The sequence below is a fragment of the Lissotriton helveticus genome, chromosome 8, assembly GCF_964261635.1.
Source record: "Lissotriton helveticus chromosome 8, aLisHel1.1, whole genome shotgun sequence".
Lineage (NCBI taxonomy): Eukaryota > Metazoa > Chordata > Amphibia > Caudata > Salamandridae > Lissotriton > Lissotriton helveticus.
Genome location: NC_136069.1, coordinates 1,297,821,561 through 1,297,845,031, shown reverse-complemented (window position 1 = coordinate 1,297,845,031; position 23,471 = coordinate 1,297,821,561). Strand labels below are relative to the sequence as shown.

The following is a 23,471-nucleotide window of genomic DNA, read 5'->3' as shown; positions in this document are numbered from 1 at the left end:
GGATTCAAGCAAGCCGGGCTGAAGACGGCTGGAATGCCAGAAACCGGTCCTCGGAAGCTTGTTTCCGGACCAGGGAAGACATGGCTTGGCAGTTCGGGCTGGACTGTTCCCATGAGGCACAGGGTCAGACTGATTTGCATATAGCCATGTCTGAACTGGGGTGGCAGAGTGGGCTAAAGAACGGTGATGGATTAAACCCAGATCTTTTGACTGTGTGTGAGTGTTTGATTGATTCAGATGCTCCGTCCATCACCACCACCCCCTTTTGTACTGGGCTAGGAAAGTTTAGCATAAGTGAGGAATGCCGAGCTTTAAACTGCGAGAGAACAGGGTTAGGCTCTCACAAATCCATGGCGAGATCCTCCTCAGATAAATACCCTCAGTGCATATATAATTTACATCCATGTTTAACCTCTGAGTGAGTAGTACCAGCTGATTCTGTCCTGTGCATGGAGGTGCTTCTATTTTACCAGTTTCTCAAACCTCACACATTGTCTTATCTTCTGGGGCATTGCAGTCTTGCGCCGTACATTCAGGAGTAGAACATTTTTACAGTTTTTTAAGGTTCTGATTAACAACGGTACACATCATTAGACACTGTCCAAAATTCATGTGAATATGGAGCAAATTTACATTATACAGACCCTCCAGGATTTCGCGATTTTGCATCAATTTAGCAATAAAATTGAATTATGAATTGGTATGTTACCGACTCCAAATAGTGATTCTCAATTAAAAAATCGTTTATAGCGAATCACTATTGTTATGTCAATGCATTTGTAAATAGCGATTAGTCATAAGGAAAACATAGTTTTTCACATGCAAATTACCACCAATTCTAAGCAGGTGGGAACTGTGTGCAACCTATAACAAATAGGCCAGAATGCATCTGTGATTTCCAAAATGGCTGCTGTATCTAGGATGGCAAGAAGAATAAGTATTCTGGCATGGAATGGGCTAAGCAAATGGAGGATTGCATTTCCAAGGGATAGCAGCCTTCACCTGTGGGCTGCTTCCTCAGTTCCATATCCCAGGTTCCCTATTTCAAAGTGGAATACTCTGCTAAAAGTTTCCATTGTTTTAAAGCTGAAAATGGATGATTATGAGTAAAATAAAGAAGTGCTGCAAAAATGCAGCTAAATTTCCATATTTGTGCCGCTAAATTTCCATATTTGTGCCGCTAAATTTGCTAACCCATGCCGCAATATCCTGGGGGGTCTGATTATGTACAAATAGTCACGTAGAACTGCAGCAACATAGACCTACTTAGGAAACCATATATGTTTTTCAAGACTACTTGTGAAAATAAGTGACTGTCACTTTTGTGAATTACTGAAATTCATAAGTCTGCAACCATACAAGGTAGTAAAGTGCGTCTCCAGATCTATAAATATATTTGTAAAATGGATCAACACTAATATGGCTATTATTACATTTGCTCTGATTTGTCCAACTCAAGTTTAAATTCATGTACTAGGGTATGCACCAAGGGAACTTTTTTGAATAAACTATATATAACCAGTGCTTAAATTGAGCCAAATATTCAGGTGTGGCCCACTGGCGCTCACTTTTGGGGAAAAGTGTAACTGCAACAAATTATGCACAGAATGCTGAATAATTCAAACATTCTCCCCAGTCAAGAGATCTCAGTTAAATCCATTTTTCTTTTGCCCACTTTGCCACCCCATTGTGGACCCAACCATATGCAAATCAGTCTTAACCCTGTGCCTCATGGGAACAGTCCAGACCGAACTGCCAAGCCAGGTCCTCCCTGGACCGGAAAAAAGCATCCTGGTACCGGTTTCGGGGTATGTCACCCTTCATCAGCCATGCTAGCTTGAATCCAGTGGCACAGTGAGCAAGGAACCCACGTGTGGGTATACTCATCCCACTTAGGGTGAAAAGTGTAACTGCAACAAATGATGGACGGAATGCTGAATGATTCAAACATTCTCCCCCAGTAAAGAGATCTGGGTTAAATCCATTGTTCTTTTGCCCACTGCGCCACCCCACTTTGGACCCAACTATATGCAAATCAGTCTTGACCCTGTGCCTCATGGGAACAGTCCAGACCGAACTGCCAAGCCAGGTCCTCCCTGGACTGGAAACAAGCCTCATGGGACCCGTTTCGGGGTATGTCACCCTTCATCAGCCATGCTAGCTTGAATCCAGTGGCACAGTGAGCAAGGAACCCACGTGTGGGTATACCCATCCCACTTAGGGTGAAAAGTGTAACTGCAACAAATGATGGACGGAATGCTGAATGATTCAAACATTCTCCCCCAGTAAAGAGATCTGGGTTAAATCCATTGTTCTTTTGCCCACTGCGCCACCCCACTTTGGACCCAACTATATGCAAATCAGTCTTGACCCTGTGCCTCATGGGAACAGTCCAGACCGAACTGCCAAGCCAGGTCCTCCCTGGACTGGAAACAAGCCTCATGGGACCGGTTTCGGGGTATGTCACCATTCATCAGCCAGGCTAGCTTGAATCTAGTGGCACAGTGAGCAAGGGACCCACATCTGGACATACCCATCAGCCTGGCTGATGAAGGATGATGCCCTGAAACCGGTCCCAGGAGGCTTGTTTCCGATCCAGAGAGGACCTGGCTTGGCAGTTCCAGCTGGACTGTTCCCACAAGGAACAGGGTCAAGACTGATTTGCACATGGCTGGGTCCAGACTGGGGTGGTGTGGTGAGCAAAAGAATGATGGATTTAATCCAGATCTTTGTGACTGGGGGTGAATGCTTGTCTTGGATGTATTTCGATATGAAATGCGTTTTATGGACGTATTTATCTTTGGTGCTTAGATATTCTGAATCGATGTATCTGTATGGCAGTTTTCTTTTCTTTTTATTTTTGGATCTCAATACAAATTTAAATTAAATAAAGAAATTCAACATGTGTAAAATGGCTGCTTACCTTAAGGGTAGAAATGATCAAAAGGTATTGTGAGGCACAGAACATGTACTGTCTGAGAACCCCAATTCGAGAAAGAATTGAACTCAACTTGCAAACAGCACTGTCCTACAAATTAGGTTTAGCTTTTGGATAGGGCATGCACGTAGACAAAGAACAACCTTGCAAATACTCGAAAAGATCACATCTACATGTACTTATGCCGAAAGAGCAACACACCTACAGATATCCATGCACTAATTCCGACCTTGACCACTTTAGCATAATCTTACACATCACATCTATAGGACCACATGGTTCTATGCACTCAAGACAACATATCTCCAGACCTGACCTTTCATTTTGCAAACCACTGTTATCAAGTTTGTTGTTCCAAATGGGTTGGATCAAATGAAGCAAACAAAGAAGACAACTCCCAGACTCGCTGGCTTGCTAAATTAAAACCTAAGATTTTAATTTGGTGTTTAGTGTGTAAGGAGTGAAATGGCAAGACTACGTGTATACTATATTAGCTACGAAGCTTAAATGGTGTTTACAATTTTTGCCAGGTAGGATTCCCCTTGATATGTGTTTTCTATTGGTATTTCGTAGCAGACGTACAACATAACATGCATTTTCAGTTGTTTTAGTTTGAAACTTTTTAATGCAGGCTTTAACATTCCACAACGCCTTTAAATAGATCATACAATACATTCTTGTATTGAGTTATAAGAAAGAGCTGATAAACGGCTTGTCACAGTCAAACAGTGCACTGACAATGATAAGTGATACACTCAGGCTGCTACAGCTAATGTCTTCCTCAATAATGGAGCAGGAACATCATTTCTTCTTGGACACACCACCAATGTAAACATATTTCATATTAACAAGTTTTTAAAGCTAAACTTGAGCATTTAATTTGCCTTCTTCTGTCGCTCAACTAAACTCAAAGATAAGATAACCTCAAAGTTATCAATTACACACTTCAGACTTAAGTCCCTTATTCTTATTTTTCCAAATAAAGCAAGCGGCATCCATGAATCCAAATCTAACAGCCAATGGCAAAGCGTACAGGTCTGACTTGTTTTTTTCAGTTATTTGACAAAGCCATAGAGTAAAACACATTTGTACCTCAGCAGTGTCCTGGCAGCAGGAGAGCTACTGGTCATGCTGAATCTTTTTAGTTGCACGATAACAGCATCAGAGAAGTCGCTTTGTTCGCTGAATGTCTACAGTGGCCTGGCTATGGCAGCAGGAAAGCTACTGGGGGCCACTGAATGTGTTTGCTAGGGACAACAAAGGGTTGTACCCCTTATGGACACTAAACTCTACCTTTATGAGAACAACCCACTGGCATGCCTAGCAGCCACACCCTGTTGTAGAAGCCCAGTGTTCTGTACGGAGTGGAGAGCCCAGACGCAAAAAAGTCAGATTAGACCACGAGGGCTCTGTGGAGGAGGTGGGCAGAAGCACAAGGAGAGGGAAACAGAATGTTTCATCAAGCAATTCAACAGCAGCAAGAACTACTTTATGCCCTACTAGCAGCCCGTCCCGACGTTGCCCGGGAGCAATTAGGCTTCAGGGCCCCCTCCCGCCCCGCTTTTGTAACCTGCAGACGTCACTTTTTCCTCCTGTAATTTACTTTGCTTCAGGGCCCCCAGCTGCCCCACTTTTGTAACCTGCACACGTCACTTTTTCCTCGTGCACACGTCATCCACCCCCTTCCCTCCACTCCACCCAAGGGACGCAGGTATTCGTGAAGGAAATATTCCTATATAAATATAATCTCCTATAGTGAAGCAAACGCATCTAAACAATAACATATTAACCGCTGACAGTTATGCGAGCAAACTCTCCCCTTTTTGACAGAAGTTGGCCTCGTTCGAGGGGGCACCGTTTTTCTCCTGACCGCGTGTAGGCCTTCGTTGCGCACTTTGTTAACGGCGGAGCACAGAGTCCCATTGAGAAGAGCATGGGATTATCCTACGGAAGCCGAGGTGGCTCAAACATTTACAGCATCTAAAACCCCTCTGGCTACACGTCACTTTTTCCTCCTTTTCCTCCTGTAATGCACCGTTTGTCTGACATTTGTAGTGCACCGTTTGCCTGCTCTTTCTTGTCCTCAGGCTTCCCCGACCGCCGCCCGCCCATCCCGTCCCCAGCCCGGCCCGTCCCGTCCCCCGCCTGCCCCGACCCCCGCCTGCCACGACCCCCGCCTGCCCCTACGCCCGCCTGCCCCTACCACCGCCTGCCCCTACATGAGGGCCCTTACCTCCACCGGCGCTGCTCCCGTCTGTCCGCTCGCACCACCGCTCCTCCCCTGCGCCATGTCCGCCGCTCCTGACGTCACCGCTCCTCCCCCGCACCATGTCCGCCGCTCCTCGGACGCCGCTCCTCCCCGTGCTCCTAACGTGACCACGCACGTCGCGGCCGGCGCTACTTTTGAGGGACTACTTTTTTTTTTATCTAAAATTTTAAATAACGTTTATTTTTTTAATTTATGTTGCCTATAACCATCTACACACCCTGCCGATTTCAGCGGTGTATTGGGTGTGTAGATTGGCGCAGTGGTTCCCGAGTTTACCCGCCTCAAAGCCTGAAAGTTTCTGCTTTATTATAGTAGTATAGATCACCAAATCCATGATGGGAACACAATGTGTTAATGTAAACATGTGTCAAAATGCAGTGGGTTTCATGGACAGCTCGTTCAAGCAATGGCTGCTGAAGAAAAATTCAGGTAAGTCAATGGAGGACGTGGCTGACCGAAACCCCACTCTCTTTATATATTTACTTCCAGCGGCGACTCCTCTGCTAAGTCAGAGGAGCGTCCCCCACAGGAAAAATAAAATTATTATAACTCTCTGTTATTCTCATTTTATTTTTCAGAAGGTTCTAAAGATGCAGGGCAAGGCTGCCCAAAGAGCCGGGCGGCAAGCCAAACAGTCATGCGCACTTAGCATGTTCTCCACCAGGCTGTAATGGACAGCCGGGTTGGATAACATGCACAGGCTCCCACTGCCTTAGTACTCAGACCAATCATGACGCTGCTGTCAAGGTAATACCAGCATCGTGATTGGCCTGGGGAGTCTGCTTTCTGCTGGATTGAACAGGACAGATTAGAAGCGGCAGCCAGCAGCGCAGGTAAGTGAATTTTAATTATTTTCCTAACTGCCTTGCGCCTCCCCCCGCCCTACCACAAGTGCCCCCTAGCAGCCACTACTGTTGGCTTCTATTTGTTATTTTTGGAAAGCAGTGATGACATAAGCTTTTGCAGAAAACACACAAAGCTGTCTGCAGTTAGACCTAAAAAGGATTATATAGAGGTATGCATTATAAATTGTAAAGCCAATTCATGTGCTAAAAGCTGTCTAAGCTCCGAGATGAGCATCTGACTTGGTGAGACCGATTACACTGTGGATATCAGTTAATTCTTCTTGGCATTCAAGTAGACACTTACCTGAAGAAACTGCTATGGACGGTGTTGTGGATGTTTTCCTTCGATTTCTCTTTGATGAGAAAGCTTCAGGTAGACTTTCATCACTTGAAGGGACAACAGAACCATTTTCAAATCCATTTTCCTGTACAGAGAGAGAGCCACATGCATGAAAATATATTACAATGATAACTAACGCAGTACTACATTCCACAACGCAGCCATCTCTAACTACTGTAAATAATAATACATAATTTAATAGCATCTAATGCATCAGCATCCACAGGAGGGAAGACTGAATTGGCTTTGCTGAGCTCCTGACATGTTGAGCACTGATGTCAGCAAAGTATATTTAACTCACGGAGTCACCTTGCTAGCTACTCAAGATGGAATGCATATCTCAATCACATATTTCAAAGGCAGATCCTTCAATATTAATACATTATTTTCCTGATAATTATAAGTTGAAAAGTATCTTAGCAATGTGAAAAGTACATGAAAACAAAGTCATTTTGTTGTAAAATTCGAGGGGATTTCTTAGAAAACCTCAAAAGCCAAAAAGCCAACATGTTTGGTGCATCTCTTAAGAACAATTTCGATAATTTGACTACTAGTTACTCTATAGTTACAGATGGAAATTTACATCGATCATAGTTACCGAGTCGATTTAATTGAGGAAGGGCTAGAAGGGGTATGACTAAAGTGTGAAATGATCTGCAAACTGTGGGTGATACCCACAAATGTGCCAGTTTGTGAGTAACTGGTTCAGCCTATTGCGGTATCAACTATTTTGGACTTCTTGAAATAGCCATTTGGGAGTGTTTCTAGAACCTTTTTTGTTCATCCCAAAAAGCTAGAGTTTTCCTCTATAACAGCTCTATGATAGATACGTTCCTGCAGCTTTTTTTTGTCCTTGACCCTATTAACATAGAACCTAATTCAGGGCACAATCCCGCTCAGAGCCTACATAACTGAGCTCCGGCCTAACCAATAGGCACACATTTCGACAAAAACTCAGACCAGAGTATGTACTTTTCATGTTTATCTGTTGCTATTTTATTCAAATATGACAGGCTCTCAAAATATGGACATGCTAAACTGCAAATGGCTTCTTTTACAAAACAATCTAGAAAAACAGGTGTTTGAGGAAAGCAATCTGGAAAAAAAGGACATTGGCGAAGCTGATGGGGAATTGTCTGGTAATAGAATGAATTTGTTTGTGATACCCCTATTGGTACTAGCAGGAACATCTAATCATAATGCAATGTCTTGGGCTACAACCGTACATGAGCTTGGAGTAGGGGCGTCTGTGGGAGAGACTGCATTAGCAAAGTTAAGATCAAACCTCAAATACAAGTGTTACGAAAAAGAGTCAGAAAATTGTGAACTTAAAATGCATAAACAGCAACATATTGAACAGTAGGTTAGTAGAAACGTTTAACAAAGGGCACGTACTTTACATTTCTGCTTTGCCAAAACTATGTTTGTGCACTCTGTGAACAAAAGAAATCTGCTAAATGCAACATGCTATCATGACAGCAAAGTAAACCAGATGAAAACACCACAGCGTTTAGTGAGCAGTATTATCTTTTTGGAATGCCAACAGAGATGCCTAAAGAAAAATTCATAAATCAGTAATTAAAATGTGATTGTGTCGAGCAAAATGAATCCATCAAATAACACACTGTGTCTCAAATGATAACAATACGTCATCAGCACCTGCAGTATAACCAAATGTGACAATGGAACCATCAACAAATTTCAACTGCCTTGATGCACAGTCCATTGAATCAATGGCAAACGACAAAAAATACGTGAAAGCCAATAGTTGGAAGGGAATGATCCAAAAGCCACTCTCTATCTATACTTCCTCTTATCTTACTTTGTTGAAGAACTGATGGCATCAGGTTACAAATATAACTGTCTGGAGCAAGACATAAAAACCCTTTCAGCAGGAGACTTCACTCCCAAAAACATTTTCATCTCCACCCCTGCCTGAAATCTTGAAGAATATTGTTGGCAAATACAAGACGGGCGATTCTTTGCATTATAGAAAGAAGAGCTCTGTATGAAAACTCTGATCGATATCGTAGACAGATGTAGCCAATATTACTGTAGAATCAGCATGTACATTACCTGGCTTTAAGAGAGGAAATTAGATAGTGCCTGTTTCTGCCATTTCAGATAGTGCTGTTTTAAACCAGACTTCCACACTTTACTACATGTGTGACGGAAAGCAAGTTACTTTCTCTATGAGCCTCAGTCATCAGATCTGTCAACATTAGGAGCACTAAGAAAAGATCTAAATGTCAGTATTATGCCACTTGACACTTTCATTGCATTAGTTGTAGGCATCACTGTTCAGCTTTTTACAGTGAATACAAATAATGGTTTGATAGCTGGAACCATGCATCATTCCATAGTGACTATTGCTAATCATGGTTACAAATATGACTATTGAAAAATGGTAAACTACATTTTATGTCATGGTGCAAATATATTGTTGCTGAACATGTGTGTTAATTACAATAATTGCTAGTGTCTCCCTAGATCTGTTCGGCTCTAACCGTTCTAAACCTGGCATTGGGTTCACCAACAAAATTTCTCTGATTGAGTTCCTGAATCAGTTCTTCTAGGGTATATTGTTTCAGCCCTGTACAAAGGTAACTGAGTAGCTGGCTTTAACTTCTGATTTATCCTGTGCACGAAATGTCTCGGGTCTAGTTCGCGCTATATAAAACTCTAAAAAAAAAAGCAAAAAAAAAACACACACCCGTTCACAACACTCACTAACAAATGCATGTACATCCATAAATACATGCACGCATGCCACAAACATTCAAAAAACCATAAAACTTACCTTCACTGTAGAGAGGGAAGCCTAGGAGGGTTGGGACTGCTGTCTTGCCTTACTGGCTGACAAAAGGTCAACCAATGAAGGAAGGTAGCAGTCCCTCACTCATCACAGAGTTAGATGGGGTCAGTGACACTGCTGACCCCCCCCCCACTCTGTGACGTGGTGCCACTGATTGACACTCTGCCTGGGCACTTCAGAGCTTAAAACTGAAGACCCCAGGTCCAAGGCAATCAGTGATGCTCCCCCTCATCACAAGGGAAAGGGCCTCGAGGCACTTTTGCCAAGCTGAGGTCACGCTCACAGGGCTGTGAAATCCTCAACCTGGCACAGTTCCACTCAGGCAGCTAGAAGCATACACATTTAGCACATGTCTAGCTCCTGGCTGCTTGGCCTGAACAAGAAGAATGTCTAAAAGGCTGCCCTTTATTCAGACTGACAGACACTCTTCCTGCTGGGAAAAAGTTGGGCAGTGTGGCCCTTCACCCCATATGGAAGGGCTCTGCTGTATATTTCCTATTAGAAGAATAACTCTACCATGTTTCAACATTAGCTGAGGTACTCATCTCATATGGCACACAGGAGAGACCCTAAGAATGTTGAAAGGAAGAATGGTGGTGATGAAAATTCTATAAAAACATAAGCAGATGATTCAATCGAATCTAAAACTGAACTGAATTGTGTATATAGTACACACGTGTCTCTTTAGATCAGCTACTCCTTTTCTTGCTATTAGAATTATAATAACCCAGTTGCACATTCTCTCCACTCTTCATGGATCACTGCAATATTGAGATACAGCAATATTGTGTCAAAATATCAATTACGAAAATATTGCTTTCCTATACTTATATGGTGAGTACAAAAATAGTGAACAAAAAATATAGTTTCACACTAATATCTTAAAAAAATATACCAAAATATCGTTTTTCAATATATATATTTTAAAATAGTACATTTTAAAATATATAACATTAATGAAATGTCAATTAAATACATTGCAATAATATTTAATACTACATATAAATATATAATTATATAAACAGCAACAAAGAATCTTTTTGTTTAGGACACTCAGGAATGATTAAATCAGACACTCAGGAATGCTTAAATCATATTTACTAAATACAGCCACTGGTACAGATATAATAAATATGATTTAGGCATTCCAGTGTCCTGGCAATTGCTGTTAAATTTGGGCTGCCTGAGACCCACTAGGACCGCCGCAATATTGGAACTCTGGGTCTATATATATAGGTATATAAAGGTGAAAAAGATCAAATAAAAAAATATTTGGACAACCTCAGAGTTGTGCTGCTTGTTACCTTGACCAGGAAGCATTGGAGCAGGAGAAGGAACTGGTTTGGTAAACCGATTTGCATATATACATATCTTTGGAAACTAGCTCAGAACAGAGTTCGGAGCAAGATACAAAATCAGAAGATGGAGCAGGGTCAGTGAATAGAAGGAGAGACACCCAGGAGCCGCCTTCAGTTATAGATGAGTTGCGTTTTTTATGTATAGACAGGACAATGAATGCCAGACAAAGACCTCGGAAGAAAGGGAAAAATTATCAAGAAAATACAAAAAGCAAAGGGGAGGGCATGGAACTACACTCAGGTGTCGGAACAAAGGAGAATCGTCATCGCAAGTAAGCCTGAACTCAGTGACTGTAATAAATTTGACAGATTTGGAACTCTCTGACGAGGAAGTCAATTTACTATCACTTGGGCTTTCGTATAGTACCAGAATGACTTTCAACTATAGTCAGACACGCATTGACTTTTTCAAATTTGTCAGAAAGCTAAAATTGAGGAAATTCTTCCACCATAGAGTTGAACAACCAGTGTTGAAACAACCAGATTGAGGACCTGCTTCCAATTTGGTGGTGGGGGACCTCAATCTATTACATGACTTGGAACAATTGGAAATGGGGTGTGAAGGAGCTGAATCACAAGGATCAATAAAGGAGACTGCTGAATTCTAGGATTGGACATTTATGATAGCACAGAAACAACTTTCAGACCCAAGTCCACATTTGTCCCTAATGTGCCAAAAGATTCCATTGATGTATTTTCTCATATGGTCATTAAGGATATGAAAGCCTTATCATTGTTATCAAGTGAGGAATTCCTCAAGGGTAATAACTAACATGAAAAAAGTATGCTCAAGTTCTAAGAAGGATCAAAAGTCGAAAAGAAATAGTGGTCCGCCAATCTGATAAAGGAGGTAATCTGGGATTGTGGCCATTGGGTTTGTACAACAGTGAGGCGAAATCTCAGTTAAAGAATATAAAATGTTATCAAAAAGTTCCACAGAGCAATTTGGTGGAGGTGAAAAATAAATTTTACAAAGATTTAGCCAGATGGAGAGGGTTAGGTATGATAACACAGGATGAATATCTGTACCTGAAGGTAGATGTACCTTAACCCTAAGATCCACAAAATTGCAGTGGTCCCACCTGGTAGACTCATAATATCAGCAATTGGTAGTCCTTTCCAATCAACCTCCAGATATATAGACCATCTATAACAGGAATTTGTCAAGAGCATCCCGGCATACATACAAGATATGAGAGATATTTTAAGGCGTGTGCATAACATCACCTGGACAGATTCATTGGTACTAATCACGTTAGACGTGGCCTCTCTATATACAAGCATAGCCCACGAAGATGGGCTCAGAGCAATGAGACATTTCCTGAATAAACGACTCATAAGCCTATACCAACTCTCAGGGATGTTATTGGAAATGACAAGGCTGTGCCTGGAGAATAATTTCTTCTTGTATGGTAATGACACATTCCGGCAGGTGAGAGGGACAGACATGGGCACCTGCTTCGCCCCCAGCTATGCTAATTTGCATATGGGCTGATGGGAGGAGAAGGTGCTCCAGGTAAGACATGCAAGGGAATGGAAGGACAATATTATTGTCTGGACGAGATTCATTGACAGTCTTTTTATTTTATGGAATGGCTCTGAGGAATCGACTCTTTGAATCTTCAAGTTACTGATACAATCAGCAGTTCTCGCATCTGTTTTCTAGACCTGGAAGTACATGAGAAACATAATAAGAGCCACACATGCACATATCGAAAACCCTCAGCTGGAAATTCTATTTTACACTGCCAGAGCTTCCACCCACAGAAACTAAAGAACAGTGTTCCTTACACAGAGTATTTAAGAATGAAAACAAATTGTAGTGAGGTATCATCATTGAAATAGGCTCAGGTAGATATAACGAGAAGATTCACAGAGAGAGGGTACAGTCCACATGTACTGGATCAAGCATTGAACAAAGTGGAGCAAATCAGCGGAGAATCACTAGTTTTCCCGAGTTATACAGCTCGATAGGGGAACAGGAGTGGTAAACATGATATACATATGAACTCGGGGTACAATGCCTATCAAACCAGGGTGAGAGACTGCTTGAATAGACATTGGTACCTAGCGAAAAGAGATCCCATACTGAACCACACATAAGCCTCTAGCTCACCTTCAGAAAGGCCAAATCCATGAGAAAGAAACTGGTGGTTAACAGCCCGAGACAGGGAACACTGAGGGCAGTCTGAGGGCAAATCCGGGCTTTAGTAAATGCTCAAGTGCAAGGCCTGTAAATTTGGACTGAACAAAAAAGAAGTCCAGTCACTTCTATTTAAAAGTCCATGGAGATTTAGAAATGTCTTTAACTGCAAGAGAGAGTATGTGGTTTACATTCTGCAGTGTACTTGCCCCAAACCCTATGTGGCTAGTACTTTTCACATGACGCATATAAGAAAACTTCAGCACCTCAGGGCAGTGAAGAATATAGACAAGAGCTACCCTGTTGCTAGGCATATCAACGAGATACATGGTGAGAATGTGAATGATCTTGCTTATTTTGTAATAAATCAAGTTGCAAAGAGCAGAAGAAGTGGTAATCATGAGCAGAAGTTGGGACAATTTGGGCCTCATTTATGAAAAGTGACGCATCGCTGAGTGAAAACAGCGATGCGTCACTTTTCACTGCGCCCTCCTTGCGACACCAATGATGCGTCATATTTACAGTATGACGCATCATGGCGCAAGGAGTTACAGATACGTCAGTATTTCTGACGTATCTGTATGGGGCAAAAGTGACGCATTGCTGGAGTGCGTCACAAAAGTGACCCAACTCTAGCAATGTGTCCTTTCACATGGGGCAAGCCCTATGTGAAAGGAGCTGCGTCAGTCTTACGCCTGCTGTGAGGGAGGCGTAAGAAATTGATGCATTTGTGTACTAGAAGTGGCGCAGTGAAATCTTATAGATTTCACTGCATCACTTCTATGACCCTTTCTTGCGTCAGAACGTCCCCCCTGCATACATTATACCTGGCGTAGGTATAATGTAGCGCAGGGGTTTACAAAGTGACACATCTACCTAGATTCGTCACTTTGTAAATATGGTGCAACAAGGCACATTTTGTACGCTGCTGGTGCGTCACAAAAAGTGACGCACCGGCGGTGTAAAAGTGACGCACGGCCTCATAAATTAGGCCCATCGAGTCTAGATACATATGAACTACATGAAGAGAGAGGCATGTTGAGGTGAGGTAGTAAGAGCATGTATTATCAGAACCAATGAAGTTGATGTAATGTTTTGTTGATTTTATTTAAGCACCTTTCATCACAAAGAAGTTAAATATCCTAATAATGAGAGTAGTTCATAGTAACAGGTGTTAACAGAAGACCCAGCCAGATTGGTAGGAGTTAAACCTTTTTAAAAAAAATTTTTTTTTTATAAAGCACACTTGCACTTTATACTGAATATCCCAGTCGGATTTTTGTGATGAAGGTGATGGTCCATCCGCTTTTTTGGTTTGGTTTGTTTTATCATTCAATGTGTATGTATTGCCATATGATCCAGATTTTTAACAAGTGTTGTAATGCATTTGCAATGTACAATTGGTAGGCAGATTGTCCTTCCACCATAAAACTTTTGGCCACCAATGACTTTAGGCACTAGCACTTTACATATTTGGAGCAAAAGTAAAGCACCAAACATGTTTGGAACAATTGTAAATCACCCCGTATAGGAAATAATATTGGACCTTTGAAGTCAACAAAACCATATTCAGTCATGTACTGTTATTAGGTGTAATAATGCACTTGCACGTTATTAGAGCTGCTCGATGATTGTAAAAGTGGGATCAGGCATGTACAGTCCCCAAAGTGTCATTTTGTACAATAATGCCCTTGCACTTTATCCCACTGCTCGATATTAGTAACTTGCATTTAATACATTTTATGTATTTAATTGTAGGAATCCTGCTCGAGCTTCAGGACCAAAAAAATGAGCTTGGATACAGTGTTTTAGTCCAACCCATATGAATTGTGCACTGGCATTTAATTTGTTGTGGTGATTCACTGCCGGTGGTCCCACTGCTCGGGAGCGAGAGTGGCCAATGATTAGGCTGAATGCACTTTGCGCTTGTGTGTAGCATAAGGTATTTAATCTTGTGACATTCTGAATTCAGAAGAGTGCCCACGAGTTAGCATATTGACGTTTCACACATATGTATTGCACTTGCACTTTTTATCCAAATCAGGAGATAATTATGTACCGAATTGGTTCACAGATTCACATGCAAAAAGCTCACTTCTCTCAACTTTCTTCATTTCACCATTCTGTATATGTGTGAAGAAATGTGTGGTAAACACCAAAAATAATGATAATGTAAAGTGTTAATCAAAAACAGTTTGTGAATGTTTTTACAAATATTGATGTTCATACTACAGGAGATTTACTGCCCGTTAATCTTTCCGCTATCGGGTGTTTGTTGAGTATGTTTTCCATGACTATCGCAACAGGAAATCATGTGACTTGTAGTTCTGGCATTTTAAGTGGGAAAAATAACAACGCTCATTTTGTGAGGAAGGCAGAGATGCCGTAACCCGTTACAGCAAAAAAAAAATGTAAAGTAACCTTAGTGAAGTCGCAATGCGTTTTTACTATTTCCTTATGTATAACTTTTTATCCGCTACGCGGCTTGGGATATGATTACCTTGGATTGACTATTTTATGATCTCTACAAAGTATCTTAAGGCTGTCTAAAACCAACTACACTTCTATTGGACCTATTTTGTGTTCACCTCTCCCTGTTATCTTTTTTTGCAATGCGTTTATATCACACATGCACTTTAATAAGGCTATTGGATTTGGACATATGTCATTGCAGATTGTCACTATGGTATGTTAAGATGATGCACATGCACTTTTCTAAAATGGATTGATTCCTTTTCATTACTTTTAGTATTTAATGAAAAGTATTGTACTGTACACATACTTTTTGGTCTTAAAGACCGAAATAACATTTTTCCTGAACTGAACTATTCTCACTTCAGTCTGTGAAACAATAGAGAAAGAATTGGATTTCGGACGGTTTAAATTTACTATTTACTCTCCAATGTGTGCATTAAAAGGGAAGGCATTGACTTCGGAAGGGTAGCTTTTTCTTATTACCCCTTCAATCTGTGCAACAGTAGGGAAAGCATTGGACTTTTGAGGGATATCATTTACTATTTCCAGTGCAGTCTGCAACAGTATAGAAAGCGTTGGACTTCAGCATGATAACATTTAGTATTCCCACTCCAGTCTGTGAAACAATAGGGAAAGCACTGGACCTAATAGGGGTTAAATGTACTTTTCCCATTCCAGTCTGTGCAACAATAGGGAATTTACTTCACTTCAACCACATAACATATTTGAATAACCCTATTAATATACAACAAAGATCAAACTCTTAGTATGAACATTATTAATTAACCAAAAAAGTATATATATATATCAAAATAAAACACAATGAAACAATTTGCATGACTTTTAAACCATTTAATAAATAATCGATTAATTTTTTTAAATGTATTTATTACTTAATTAGCTTCCCACACTATACCCATACACAGCTAGCAGCCCACACCTAAAATATAACTAAAATAAATAAGTATAACACACTCAACATAATTAATAGTCAATGAAATAATTATAAATACATTAATTGTTACTTATTACTGAATTAGCTTCCCAACCTATACCCACAAAAACCCAGCAACTTATACATATATAACTTAAAATATATAATTATTACACAATTTACATAATTTATAATCAATGAAATAATTATTAATAAATAAATAATGAATTGTTAGTTATTACTTGATTAACTTCCCACACTATATCATTAAAAAACCTAGCAACCTGTACCTAAGATATAACTTAAAAATAAAATGATTACAAAATGAATATAATTGATAAGAATTACAAAATTAATAATACAGTGACAATTAATTGTTAATTAATTATCCCTAATTCCCTTCCCTTCTTATAGCCCTACAAATCTAGCATCCTGCTACTACACTATAAATTACTATTAGCAATTAAAAAAAAATCAGAAATCACTTAAAATTACAAACTTTATTAAAATATTATTAACAATTATATAGACATTAATAATGCATAACATTAATAAATTAAATAAAACACATACAAATAATTAAAAAACAATATTTCTTTACAACTTCATTATTGAAAATGATATTAACAACAGTATTATTGACAACGATATTATTTACCTGAAATAAAATTGCTATCCTTGACTACGATATTTCTGCATCATGATATTTTTGCATCATAATATTTTTTTCAGATATTTCTGTAACTTGATAATTAAAACTCCAAAGCTTATTTACAATTCCCTTGCACAGCCAGCACATAATTTTTTTAAATATTTAAAGTGATGCACTGGCGGCGAACGGGGATTGTAAATAAGCCCCTCAAGATTTTGTTCAAGTACCCTCTTCACATCTCGCTCTGCTTTGAATATCTCAAACGTCTCTTTCAGTATGGCTTCAGGTTTGAGCGCCAAGAGATCTAAGGGTGTATATGTGCTTTACAAATGTGCGCATAACATACCTTTTCTCTTCTTGACCTATGCTATTTATGTCACACTGGTGGTGAGTTATGAATTAAGCTGTTCTCTGCAGAGGATGAAATTGCTGTCCACACATTCCACACCAAAAGGTCTTGAAAAAAGGAATGTGCTATTGGATTGTTTCATTGGAATTGGATTATAATCTCTAGGCTTGCTCTCTGCATGGTGTCAGCAAGGGCAACTACTTGACATCTACTCAACCCTCCCCTAGCATTGGTAAAACTTTATTACAGGCAATACAATTGAAAGTTACAGCCTTTTTATCTGCATAAGTTCATAGTTAGCTGAGGAATAGGCATCCAGGTAGTTTTCATCTCTGAGACTCCCATGCAGACAACAGTCCTCTACTAAGGATGTCAAGTAAGGTCTTTCGAGAATGTTTATTCTTTATGGTTTCTGTTATTTAGTATTTATTTACCACAAATCTGACCAATCCTGTAGCCTTGTTGCACAGCTTTGTTGTCCAGTGATTGCAAAAGGTGGTTAGAAGATGTATGGGAGGAGGGTGTCATTTGTGAAAACAGTGATGTGCTTCAAAACTAGATGAGCAGTGATGGGTTAAATGACATGAGAATAATCATGGAAACCCTGGAAGCGTGCATGCAGTTGGAATTCCATGAAATGCTATATGTGGGGAACAGCCTAATGTTTTAGATATCTGCGATGAGAGATGGTAGATACTAAGTAGGAAAGGATTCCACAGTCTGAGGATTTGAGCCATGAACAGGACTCCACTCAAGCGTGATTTGTAGAATTTAGGGATCACACACTGGGTGAAAGCCAAATTAAGGGTAGTAGCAGCGCAACTCCTGTTATAGCAATATTGGCCCTATCACTTGAAAAAATTGATGTGTCTTTTATGAGGCTGGCAGGGAACCATACGGCCAATGGATTGACTCATTTTAAAGGCTGGAGAGCTAAAGATACATGTTTAGAGATGCAGAAGGAGCTGAACATGCTGAAGCCTGAGCACAAGGTAAAATGTGCCCCTACAGTGTCCATTGTGGTAGCTCAAGAAAGAGCAGGAGAGAACTATCGGAGTTTGCAGTTGTAGCTGGAATCTGTTTCAGAGGTTTAATATTTCACTACTAAGTTGACCTGTGGTGAGATTTCAGTGCACTTGAAAGCAGTAGGTGGAAGGTACAGCTGCACTGGCCAACTGATCGTTAGTTCAGAATAAGGAAGAATGTCAGGACTGCAGTCATATTGGAGTACACATTTAGATGATTTGGGCCATCCAATTGTTCAACGCAAGAAGACAGCAACTGAATTAGGTAATTTCTTCAGTTTCAGGATGATTTGGGTGTTGCTTGTGTAGTTGTTGCATACGTTAGTGAAGAAATTGCACAAAAGGTTGAACAATGGAGGAATGATAGTCAAGCCCTGAAAAAGTCTAGAAACAACAGGGAGGGTAAAAAAGGTAAGGGACAACAGATACAGTCTGGATCTGATCTGAGAGCTGTGAGGGTATCTATTACAATGCCCTATCCTGAACACATATATGGGCTGAGCCAAGAATGAGAGCGAGATAATGTGAAGTGTGAAAAGATGCACTGAGACCCAGTAAAATAAGTGCAGCAACACCACTGGATGTAGTACAATGCCTGATATCTCGACTTTGAAACATGCTGTACTTTGTAACACAAACCCGACTTTGGCACCTGATTAAAACTGTGTGATTTTCAATAAGTCACTTAATCTGTCTAAAACTGTAAAACAAAAAGTAAAATTTGATGAAAAGCATGAAATGTAAGTTGTGATTAGAAATGTGTAAAATCTGCCTTTGATCTAAATCATTTTACATTGTTTCCTACCCTTGTTGTTTGACCAGTCAGCCTTAGGGTAGGTAGTCTTCCCCCAAACCTTTAACCTTACTCCTCCATTTTTGCTGATCTTATTTTGTTGGCCTGAGGGCTCTGTGCACTTTACCACTATAAACCAGTGCTTAAGTGTGTGTGCTCACTCCCTAAAACCTGGTAACATTGGCTTACATGTAAATGGCACATTTAATTTACGTGTAAGTCTCTAGTACAGTAGTACCACATGTACACAGGGCCTGTATATTAAATGCTACTAGTGGGTCTGCAGCACTTTTTGTGCCACCCCCTTAAGTAGCCTTTTAAAAATGTCTCCGGCTTTCCATTGCAATCTGTGTATGCAGTTTTAAACTGCCATTTTGACCTGCCAAAATGCACTTTTTACCAGGCCCAAACCTTCATTTTTAATATTTATGTCACACCTAGTTTAGACCCTAAACAGCCATTAGGGCATGGTGCAGTGCATTTGAAAAGTTGGACATGTACTTTTAACTTTTACATGCCCTGGTAGTGAAAAACTCTTTAATTAGTTTTTAACTACTGCAAGGCCTGCCTCTCCCATAGGATAAAATTGGTTTACCTTATCACATTTAATAGGTGATAACTTTCAATTTGGAGCAGGTAAGGGTGTTGAGTTTGATGTCTAAAGAATTGGTATTTAAAACCCTCTCTAATGGAAAGCTCAGATTTGAAGTCACAATTCTGAACATTTCAATTTTAGAAAGTTGGTTTTTTCTTGCCCCACGCATTTTGGTGCCTGCAGTCTGTATCCTGTGTCACTTGACCAGGTGTAGCTTGCAGCTGCTCTTTGTATATTGCTCCCAGACAGAGAGACAAAGGGAAATAGGTGGTGGCAGGAAAGACCATCACTGACTTGATAAGGGGGCGGGTCTGTCAGCTACACACCTGAGACAAGCTAGGGCCAGGGTAGGAAAGCAGAAAATTCCAAACTCCTCTGGGGTGGAAACCTCCAGAACCTTCTTCTACTTCAAATCTGGCAATAAGTATACATATTGGACCTCCAGACCCATCCCTTCAGTACACCTCTGGATCTGTGGATACAACAGAATAAGGGCTGCTGTGCTGCCCTGATACAAGAAGGACTGCGACTCTGTAGCCATGCTACACTGTTTACCTGCTGGCTGAGAATGAAGACTGGACCTGCACCTTTCATCCCAGGCTGAAGTGACTCAAAAGGGTCAGCTGACTGATCTACTGTTCTGAGCTCCAGGGACACAATCTCCAGAGACATCCATGCATCTGCCCAGCTGACCTGCTGCCAGGATCTGCAACTGGACCTACTGCGCCCTTCTGTCCTCTGCTTGAGTGAGTTCTTGATCCCAAAAGGTGCTCCACACATCCTAAACCCTGAGTATGGAATCAGTTGAACTCCCCCTCCAAGAAGTGGAGAATTCCTGAGGCTGTGGGCGCTTTGCGATCACAAGCAAGCCTGTTTGCGCCAAGATCTTGCCATCCATTCCGCCTGCAAATGAGAAGCTCTGGTAAACCCGACTCTCCGCACTACAGCATCGTCAGCCCGCTGATGCCCTACAGGATCTTTGCGCTACAGCAGCCACCCTCCCTGACAACCGGCTGGCTGATTACGCTAGGGCAAGGATGTTCCAAAACACACTTGCTGCGCTGCTACTTGCAGCCCCCTCCACTGCAAAGGGAACTTATGGCAGTGCACATTCGAAGCTAACTTGGCCCCTTAATCCGGCCCACACTCCATCATGGGCAGCCTGAACTAGTGACCCTCAACTGCTCTTGCACAACCAGATTGTGCTTTTAGGCACTATACTAACCTTAAATCTTTGAAATGACACATCTCCAGTTCTACTGATTGTTGTCGTTTTGGTGTCAAATAATTTAGTAAAGTTTACTATATTTTTCTAAAGTGGTGTGGGATTTTTCTTATGTTGTGTTTTCACATTATTACTGTTTGAAGTGCTGAATAAATACTTTACACATTGCTTCTAAATGATACCAGACTGTTTTTGTGTTTTTGTCTTCCGCAACATAAATATCAATACATACATGCATCTGATTGGGTTTAAGGTCATCCTAGGTAGTGATGATAGGTGATTCAGTTCAGTCACAAAGGCAAAAGTAACAGGGATTTTTATTAATATGAGCCATTATTAAAACAACCACTGCAGCTCTCAGGGACATATATTTCCCTTGTTTACCCAAAAAGATATGCTACTAAGTGAAATGGTGACAAAGAATAAAAAATGATGTATATCCTGAATCATACATCACACTGTTCTTTGTTACTTAGTAGCCCCATAGCAACTGTTATCGAAGGGGAAAGACACATCTGGAGCTCAGCATACATTTAAATAATACAAACACACTTTAAATGAAATTCAAATGCACTGTGCTCTCAGTCTACAGTAACAGCTGCTTTAAATTACCTACTTCAATAGATGTATTCCCACATTTACATTTCTAAGGCATTTTTCAGTTTCAGCATATTACTTGTCAAGAACATCAAAAGTGCAAAATAATAAGGTTGGCAAGTAATTTCTTTTGTTATATTCAAATGGAGCTACATGCTCCTTTACAGTTAATAGGCATCCATCATGTTAAGGTTTTATTCTTTTAAATGGAAATGTATTTGTCTGAACATAAAAACATGCTGTGAATAAAACATAACTATTCATGTGCTCCTCTGCCCTTCAGCCCAAATAACCTCAATGAGCTACTGTTGTTGCCTTCAGTTGCTTCATATAAGGCATATGTAGCTTATTCAGTCCTGTGAGAGTTGGCTATTGAAAAACATAAAACAAATGAACTGCACACCCTGGGAGTTTTCTCCCAGGGTGTGTTAGGTCATTATTGGTGTGCTCTGCCCTCATCGTCAGGTTTTTCCTGGCAGTGACAAAGAGAAAATAACCCTGTCAGACTGTCAACTCTAAATAGAGACAACAATTAGATGGTTTAACTCAGATGGCCTGGGCGCTAGGTGGCGCCAGACCAAGATGGGCGCACTGCCGTGAGGCTCCCGCTGGACCGAGCGCTTCTCATCATCCTTCAGCCATCCTGACCGGGAAGAACTGGTCGAGCATCGCCCCTCTGCCTCCGTCACACCTGGCCGATCACAGCGGTGCCCCTCCTGCCCGGGGACTCCCGTCCGGCGCACTGACAGCAGCCTTTGAAAACAGAGCGGGCTGCGGCGCTGGAAGCAGGGCTCTCGTGCGCCGGCCCACAATGCAGGGAAAGACCGCGGCTTGCGGCCCACCCGGCGCTGCCAGGAGATCCTCGCCTGCGGGAGAGCGCCCCAGCCCTGCTCACCGGAGCTTTCTGCCGCGCCCATAGGGCCCCAACGGACACCTCAGGTGAGCGCGGCTTTCAGTCTGCCCCCATCCCCCTGCCGCTACTACCTCCCCCCCTCCCCCCCGGCGCTGTGATCGCTCCGCACCGCGCTTCCCGCTTTAAGGGCCTGCCTGCCGCCTGCAATCTCAGGGCATATACTCCTCTACCTGGGACTCATTTCTTTGCCTCGAGGTCCTTAACGCCCTCGATTCCGGCTCCGTGGTTGTGGTCACTCTTCTTGCCGGAATCGCTGCCTGTCCCCTCGCCATACCGCCTGGTGGTGCCCTCAGCCCCTGACCACGTGGCCTGCACCCCACGCAGAATCGGGGCCTGCTGCTCCTATGCCGATCCTGCTGCCGCCATCGTGGTAACCTGGACACTGCTGCTTGTCGATCTTCATTTGGGGGCTCCTTGGTAACCCCTGCAACCTTTTAGCTCCTCCCCACCACATCTGCATCGGCACTGCGCTGCCACAGTCTGCCACTTGCACTACCTGCCGGCCACTCCACACCTTGTCACCCCCCCCCCTCCTTGGGTGGAGGGCCACACGATACATCGTCCCTTTTTTTCTGGCTGACCCCACCTGGGGCTGAGGCAACGCTACTGCTCAGCACGTGGCCGGCTATACCTGTTGTTATTGCGTGGGACGTTGGTCCGCAATACTGCTGCCACCCTGGAACTGCACCTTTTTGCTGCTTAACCTGCCTGGAACCCTTCCTTCCCTCCTCTGGCGCCTGCTGCTCCCACTGCGCCCCCACCACTATTCGTCCCATTGGCCGAGTAGGAGGTGGCCCGCTCCCCCTTTTTCTGTCTGGACCCTCTTACGACCTGGCGTCCTCCCCTCATATAGCGTTGCGGACACCCAGACGAGATATGGGCCGCAACGATGCTCGCCAGTCCAAAATTCCATTTGAAGCTAAAAAAACTTCCAAAACTGCGCCAGAGACGGAGGGCAGCCCTACGGCCTCTGCCCCGCAGGAGGAGGACTGGAAGACACTCTTGCTGGACATGAGGCAAAGCCTGTCCACAATAGACTCCAAAATTGACTCCATAAACTCGCGTATGGACAAAGTTGTGACCAAGCTGGAGCAACATGACACTCGCATCAAGGAGTCAGAAGACAGGATTTCGGTTCTGGAAGATGGCGCTGCTTCGACTAGCAAACAGGTCACTCAAATGGACAAGCTGCTCAAACTCATTGC

The 23,471-nt window shown here is 42.0% G+C and overlaps 1 protein-coding gene across 1 annotated transcript in view; it reads right to left on the bottom strand.

Moving 5' to 3' along the window:
- Positions 1 to 23,471, bottom strand: part of SYTL5 (synaptotagmin like 5) — a 684,371-nt gene that overhangs the window by 256,198 nt on the left and 404,702 nt on the right. Inside the window, exon 9 of the mRNA XM_078658261.1 lies at positions 6,357 to 6,477. Within this exon, the coding sequence (XP_078514387.1) occupies positions 6,357 to 6,477 (121 nt within the window). The remainder of the gene's footprint in view (positions 1 to 6,356; positions 6,478 to 23,471) is intronic.